Here is an 8,355-nt window from a genome sequence, read left to right on the forward strand (position 1 = left end):
GTTTTGAAGTGTAGGTTAGCATAACAGGATTTGCAACTGGTGATTTTATAAGAAGTGGCTGATAACTCATGAAAGTAAATTTGAAAGGATCAGGGAGGATTGAGATGGTAGGAGGATAGAGAGAACTTTTTTTCTTGGGTGGAGGTGGGTGGGGAAAAGGTGGAAGTAATTGAGCTGTTGAGTCTAGAAATGACAGTAATTTCCTCCTTTAAGAGGCTGCTGTAGAGACATATAAAGAGAGTAAACTGCTTTTCTTGTCCTTTGGGAACTTTGAGGAAGGAATGATGCAAGGGAAACTTAGGTGGAGTGTGGGGAAGTACGACCCAATTCTAAGGACATCTGAGTGCTGGGATGGATCACCTGAGGCACATGTGGAATCTGCACCACTGGAAACTTTTAAGAGCAACTTATTCTAAAATACATCAGGAGTTTTGGTTGTTTTTTTATCTGAATTTGAAATTCCATTACTGGAAGGAGATAGACTTGGTGGCCTTGTAGGCTGACATGAAGTAACTTAGCAGACTGTGATATGTTCTGCCTGAGCATCTGTCCCAGCATTTGGGAGAAGTTGAGACATTAAAGCAACGTTTCATGTTTGGCTCATGCTGATGGGCAGAGAAGGGAATGGTATTACTAATACCAAGTTACCTGGAGAATACTTCAGCAAAGATAGAGGAGAAGCTGATGATCCCTTATGGCTGGTGGGCCATACTATAAAATATAAAGATACCTTATTCTAAAGATTCTGCACTGATAAGACTGTGAGGAAAATGAAATCGTAAATTACATGAAATATTTCACCATGCAATCATGCATTTCAACGTTTTACTGTATTTTGAGTAAGATGTTTTACTGCTGACCTCGGAATTGATAATGGAGGTGTAACTGTCAGCTCAGAAATATGTCAGCTTTGAAGGACTTGTGGCACCCTACCAAGTATTTGTGAAATTAATTTGTGAAACCTTACAAATTGAAAACAGCATGGAGAACATCATTTGATATCAAGTGTTATATTTTCATTAGCTGCTCATTTCCCCTAATGGGAGAACTGATCTAAAAGCCTGACTGTACTCTCATAGCCAAATAGAAGGCATTAATAATTTTATTCCTCTCGTGTCCAAGGTGCTTTTATAGGAGTGTAGCTCTTGCTATTGGACTTCAGTAATTGTCACAAAATGCTAAAAGTGGCGTTCATATTTCCTGTTAATATATCTTTTTTTGATCATTATTAATGCTAGTCTCTGGAACATGTAATTATTCACACAAGTGTTTTTGGAGTGAGTGAGTTTGATTTAATTTTGATTTTGAGTATAGTTAGGCAGGTCTTTTTTCTTTTTTTCCCTTGGACAATAATGAAGTCATTGCATAAAACAACTTGAAAGGAAAAATGGGAACAAAATGGTTTGTAAATTCATATTAAATTTAGTGAATATCTTGGCCCAGAAAGTATCTCTTGAATTATACTAAAGCGTTTCATTTTATAATCTGCATTTTTAAAAATAAGATTAATGGAGTTTGATAGATTCCCAAACAAAACAATCTGTTGTGGTTAAAATAGTATGTTCTTGGTTGACCAGGAATTGCTATAACATTAAGATAATTGTCTGAGGAACTGCTGAGAATTGTTTGGCTAAAAAGCATTTGAGATTATAAAAATCAATCATTAAAATGCATGGAAAGCAAAGTTTTGACCATCTGCAGTGTATTTTGATTCATTACTCAGATACTTGCTTGGGTGATTTTTTAACCTGTAATATGAATTCTATTCTTCCATTATTTTCAACGGTGTACCCCTGCAGGCTTTGAAACTTCTGCTGGCTTTGTCAGTGTTTGAGCTACTAAAGGTTTTCTTTTTCTCTCCATGTCTCCCCAGAAACACACACAAACACATGACTTCTGTGAAACAGCTTCTGTAATAGGAAATACTTCATAAAAATATCATACAGAGGGAACAATTAATACCATAAATTGTGCTTTCATTAACAAAAATGATAGATAAGCAAAGAAAAGAGTATGCAATGGTTTTCACTTTGTTGGTGTCTATGCCACTGTAAGGCTGTGTCACTGTTGACTGTTTCTATTGCAAGGTGCAGTACTGCAGCTCTACTGCACTGACTGAAGTACAGTGCAGACAATAAGGAGCTGCTCTAACTTGCTTGCCTTGTGCTTGATCTGCATCACTGTTGCTGTGTGAACAGGGATCACAAGAACTGAACTCCTTTTTCACCTCAAAAGCTCTAAATGCTAGAGCTTTTTTTTTTTTTTCCCCATAATATTCTGCTGAACAGGAAGGAAAAAAATGCAAAGATCACTTTCCACGTTATGTGAAAGAAAACTTTAAAATATAAAAACAGCCTTAACATGACAAAGTGACTCATTTTACAGTGTTTTCTTCCTGTTTCAGTGTAACCACTTGTCTCTTCTCTTCCAAGCTGCAATGCAGCATGACCAACTATTCCCAGTTTCTTTCACTGTGCTCATTTCCAAATATTCCACTTCTCTAAGGAAGAAGTGATGGCAAAAAGATTGTATCTGAGCTGCTTAAGTATTCTAACTCCCAGATGCCCAACTTTTTCCTATGCATGGAAGTTTTCCAGACTTAATTTCGTCATTCTGGCAATAATGAAGCTGAGCCATGTTTAAGGGTAAAGGTGCAGGCAGCACACAAACAAGGAGATAGTAGAGACTGGAAGCTCTCACAGTTCAACTGTTTGGTTCTGTTGATGACCTGTGGTGTTTGGGTAATCCTTTCTCTTTCCTTGTAGGCTAATTTGCCTGAGCTAATGTCACGAAGGAAATATCCAGAGGTAGTTCAAATGCTGTGTTAGAGAAAACAGTAGAGGTATAATTTAGGGACTAAGGAAATTCACGTTAGATTCTTATACTCCAGGCTGTTCTCTTTTCAGTGTTGTGAAAGAATTGCTGGCTCACTATTTTGTGTTTTCTAAGAGCATTTACATATCATTTATATATCGTCTCATAAACAGCAAGACTCCTGTGATTTAATTCATATTATTTCTTGAATTTAGGCTAAGCTTGGAAGAGAAAATTTGAGAAGAAGTGTTGGGTCTGGTTTTAATCCATTTTTTCCTTATATTTGGTTTGGGTACACGTAGCTCAAGTCATGCTGCAGCAGACTTGGGCCTGATCCCAGGCACAGCTGGGGAAACCTGAGTAAATACAGCCTCAAATAGCATATCAGAGAAGGGTCCAGTGGCTCAGAAATATTGAGAAACTCCGTTATCTTGTTAGGCACATTGTTGAAGAGCTCATCTCGTACTTCAGTTGGTTTTGTTGGACAAATTATAGCCAAGTTTGCTTTGAGTGGGGTCCCGTGCTAGCTTCAAGGAGAACAGAAAGCAGGATGACCATTTGGCTTTGGAAGGACGTAGCACCCAGACATACATCTGCTAAATCAATGGATATATATGAAGCAAATCTATGCTTTGCTAGTATGATTAAAGAAAAATGCTGGAAACTCTTTCATCATCACATCTGGAAAATACAACAGCCATGATTTCGTACATCTATATCTATTATATTAATCTGCATCAGGATTTATTTTAAATCCCTTACTCAAAATGATTTCTCATATCTAGAGGGCTAATGTGGGCATATGTGCTAATTAAACATAACATTGCAATTGCTAATTTAAAATATTCAGAAATCTTTTCCATCAGGTGATAGTGACTCATCCAAAGCCAAACCTACCCTGGAGAAAATATCCTCTACTTGCCATTAAATAAAAACAAGATGTAAAATGCTTTTTAAATTATTATTATTATTATTATTTTCTTATATTTCCTTACACCTAATTTTACTGGATTAATATCTGCCCATTTTCCTCCTTATTCCTCCAATTCAGTTCTTAAGTGCTTTCTAATTTAATGCTTCTGCTGATTTCTGTTACTTGTGGGCAAGTCTTGCTAGCTTGTTATTGTGTTTTAAATGAAACAAAGTTTTCAAATGCATTACTCCAGACATACTATTTTAGGAATGTTATTAGGCTGACACTGCTCTTCATTTGGGATATCTGTAAGAATATTAGGACTGCAAATCATTGTTTTGCTAGGAGGAGAATAATAAAGGCAATTTCTCAGGGGTAGGAGAAGATCACCCATTCACTAGACAAGTACAGGAGGAGGCATTTGCTAACCTTGATAGCATCTATTTTAATCTACAAATTAAGCTGCTAAAATAAGGGATATGAGGTATGCAGTGTTTGGAGACACTCAAGGTCAGGCTGGAGGGAGCTCTGAGCACCTGATGGAGCTGTGGGTGTCCCTGCTCATTGCAGGGGAGTTGGACCAGATGGCCTTTAAAGTCCCTTCCAACTCTAAGGATTCTGTGTTTCTATGTTACACTAGCTACATTCACTTTCTGACAGTACTCAGTCTTTGTGAATGCTAGCTTTCAAACGGAGGGTTTCTGCAAGTATTGGGAAGGCAGCAGATCCTCCCACTTCTGTAGCAACAAAGACTACATTGAATTATTTTTATGGCATTTCTGGTGCATATTATCTACCCTGTATCCTGCAAGACATTCAAACCCAATAAAGCTTCATATTAGGATTATAGAATGTTAATCAAAAGTGACAGGTGCATATACTGCATGGCCTTGTATTGGGAAGTACAGAACAGCATTTTAGTGCTCAAAAAGGTAGATGTAAAACTTACCTTCTATTGTTAGAGCTGCTTCCTTATAGCTTCTCAGTGCAAGTGTAAACTGCTTAAAATGGCTCAGTGCAGTTAAAATATGATGGGTAAAATAACAGGTTTCCATCAAAGTTTATGAAGAATCGATAAAAACATTAATTTTGTTTCCCAAGTATGTACACTCATGTATGTAAGCAGCAGTATTTGATTTTTGCACTCCAGCCACAGACTGTGTCAAGTTTCTAATATTTTCTCTTTCTTTGGAAGAGTCCACTAAAAAGTTCTATTTTTTCTTTAATAATATTGAGAAGAAAGTAGTTATTCTCAGGGTAGTTTTGTTGTTGTTGTTGTTGTTGTTGTTGCAAATAATGAGATACAAATGTTTTTCCAGCTACTAGTGTGTGTCAGGTAAGAGCAGATCAGTTAAAATCTCAGGTCCAGATGCGAGCAGACAATGTGCAAAAGGAGCATTCAGAGTGATACACCCAACTGGTGTAAACAGTGACAGCTTTCTGTTCAACCTAGGTTGTGCACTTGTAATCCCTGTAGGAATTCCTTCACAGCTGTTGTGCCCTATGCTGTGCTCTACTTCTTTAACAACTTTGGGGCTGCAAATGAGTTGTGTGAGAATGTTTCAATGAGTTATGTATTGTGCATATATGCTACTGTAATTAGGAGAAGCTGTACGGAGCCCTCCCAACTTCTGTCTTGCTGATGCCACTCGCCGCTGTGCAGCTTTAACTTCAGGACAACTGATTGCACGATTTAACTTGGCATGTACACGATAAAAGTTTTTATTACTGGATCTGAGACCTGCTTTGGGGAATGTTCTGAGAGAAAAGCATCCATGAAAGGAAGTCTGTGGTGTAGCTCAAGCAGCACAATCATTGCTAATTTGTTTTGGAGGGGAGTTTGGAAATGATGGTCAGACCCAAGTTCATTTTCACAAGTCCTTGAATGTGATTTATAAGGGGAGTTGATGAACACCTGCACCTTTGCTTCTCTGTTTGCTCAAATGAGGAACAAGATTAAAAAAAAAAAGAAAAAAAAAATTAGGATCAGATCTGCTTGTCAAAGAACTGGTAACCAGTTATCTGATATAAAAGACTGAGTACCACAATCATATTTGTTCTCTTGTGATGCTTTATCATGCCTACAATGTAATCCTAATGGAGGGCCCACCCATCCTGTTCCTGGTGGTAGATTGGGAACATTTGTGCTGAAACATTTAAAGGTTTCTATCTTACCAGCTTTGCCAGTGCAGTGCTGCTTATTGCTCTGCCTCTGTTCTTAGCAACTTCCAAATGTCATTACTTTTTGTTTTCTTGCTTTTGTTTGAATGCCACAGCGTGGTAGCTGCTATAGGAGCCGTTTGAAGCGCTAAGGTAAGGTGCTAAGCAATAGTTTGCCATTATGGAAGATGAAGAGCATGGTGGAAGCACAGGTCATAGGGTTTGATTCACACAGGTTGTTCAGTGTTTGATTCATTTACTACCACTGAATTTTACCTTGATCAGTCTGTGATGTGGTACTTGCATAGAATTTATCTTACAGGGTTACATGTTGTTAAATGAAAATCTGGGTAATGTAACTTGGAAGTGTGCTTGTGTCCTTAGAAAAGAAGGCAATTTTTATTTAGTGTAGTCTTCTAGGCAGTAAGCTGAGATGCCCAAAGCAACTTCAGGCACTTGGGTATGTGTTCATCACTGAGGTTTTTCATCTTATTACCACTGCTTTCTCTTACTTTCCTTTGAAAGTGACATTAAAAGGCTCTTGAAGTTAATGGAAGTTCTTTATGCCTTCAGTATATGCTATCAGACTGACCTATTAAAAACCATATTTAATAAACTGTTAAAAATGCTGAGTAAATATGTAAATGTGCAGAAAATGTAAAGGCAAGAAGCTAAGAGTGCATTTTTATCTACTTAGGCAACTTACAAAGCTTCCTTTGTATACCTGCTACCAATGAGTACTATATCACTGAGTTTCTATTTTCAGCTATAATGTCTAGAAATTAGCTTTCTTTATCCAAAGGCCACATCCATTTCTAACAACATCTAATCATTTAAACAAGCTTGTGTTAGCTTATGAATAGTAATAGACTGAACTTTTGGTTAGATTGAAGGAACATAAATCACTAAGTGTCAGGCAGCTTAGAAACTAGTATGTCCTCATGATTGTTTAATAGAGTACAAAGGGAATTGCCTTCAAGCTAGTGAAATCTTGTACCCAGTCGGCCATCCGCAATGCTTCAAATAAAGAGGAGAATTGTTCTCATATGAATTTTGGTTATAAAAATTTAATTAGCAGCTGAGTTCTTTCTGAGCATGGAAAAAGTGATTTCTTTTGATGTAGTCACTTTCCTTTGACTGTTTACTTTTAATTTCTGTATTGCTCACACAGAAATAATATGCCACCCTCTATATCTATATCTTTTCACCTTTAGTGGTGATTTTGAACTATTTTTTACACAGCTTCAACATTTTTGTTTGTTTGCATGTTTCTGCATAATATTTGACTGCTTTTCTTGGAAGACAATTGATAACACAAATAAGAGGAAAAAATGGATACATAATCAAATTCAGTAGGCGATGGATAAAAAACTGCTACTACTAAATAAGAGATAATTATAATAACTACTACTGACATTGGTAGATTCATTGAGGTTGATCTTTCTTCAGAAGATTACAAGGGTAATATATAATAATCAGAAAATCAGTACACAATTGGAATCAAATGCTACAAAGATGAAAATGTGTAAAATAGCATGTGTATTATTTTGCTTTTAAAGAAATGACATTTTCAGGATCATTCTGATTCCTCTGAGAATGTTTCTCCGAGAAATCAGAGAAACAAAAAATAATCAATTTACTTTATTTTGAATTTTCTTACATAATTAGGAGAAAAGAAGAAAGGAGAAAAAGAAACAGACACATATTTAACTCATTTAACATCTCAATGTCAAATGTCATCATGTCAAAATAATTAAATTTCTTGTCTAATGTGACACATTTTCTAAAAGTGCACTGGTTCTTGGAAATACTGAGATCGCCTTGAAGCATAAATGTTTGTGTATTGTTTATTCTTCACATTTTGAAGAAATGCTTTGAGGCCCAGATACGTCAAAGGACGTTTTTCTGCTTCAAGGCTTTCCATGGCATATCCATCAGCTCCACTGCTCTGAGATTTGTTTCAAAACAGTCATCAGACCAGCAGATAGCTTGGAGAGTGTGTCAGAAAAGATGCAACAATCTGAAAGATGTAGTCATAGGATTGTAGAATCATAGTTTGGGTTGGAAAGGACTTTAAAAGTTGTCCAGTTCTCGTGTCCTTTCCATGGGCAGGGACACCTTCCACTAGATCAGATTGGTTAAAACCCTGTGCAACTTGACCATAAGCACTTCCAGGGATGGGGCATCCACAGCTTCTCTGGGCAGCCTGTGCCAGTGCCTCACCACCCTCCTAGTAAAGAATTTTTCTTATCTCTATTCTAAATCTATCTTCTTCTAGTTTAAAAACATTTTCTTGTCTATGCTCTACGCACCCTGGTGAAGAATGTCTTCCCATCTTTCTTGTAGATCCAATTTAAGTATTGGAATGCCAATAAATAATTTCTTCTTTTCTTTAGACGAAATAACTTCAGTACCCTCAGTCTGCCTTGGAAGGCTGGAGTCCCTCTCCTGTCTTTGGACCTGCTATA

The 8,355-nt window shown here is 36.9% G+C and overlaps 1 protein-coding gene across 1 annotated transcript in view; it reads left to right on the forward strand.

Annotated features, from left to right (window-relative positions):
* Positions 1 to 6,969, forward strand: part of LOC100540753 (WD repeat-containing protein 11-like) — a 108,162-nt gene extending 101,193 nt beyond the window's left edge. The window contains exon 15 of the mRNA XM_031554596.1: positions 6,844 to 6,969. Coding sequence (XP_031410456.1) covers positions 6,844 to 6,969 — 126 coding nt within the window. The remainder of the gene's footprint in view (positions 1 to 6,843) is intronic.
* Positions 6,970 to 8,355: the final 1,386 nt, after the last annotated feature.

This window comes from Meleagris gallopavo, chromosome 8 (assembly GCF_000146605.3).
Source record: "Meleagris gallopavo isolate NT-WF06-2002-E0010 breed Aviagen turkey brand Nicholas breeding stock chromosome 8, Turkey_5.1, whole genome shotgun sequence".
NCBI lineage: Eukaryota > Metazoa > Chordata > Aves > Galliformes > Phasianidae > Meleagris > Meleagris gallopavo.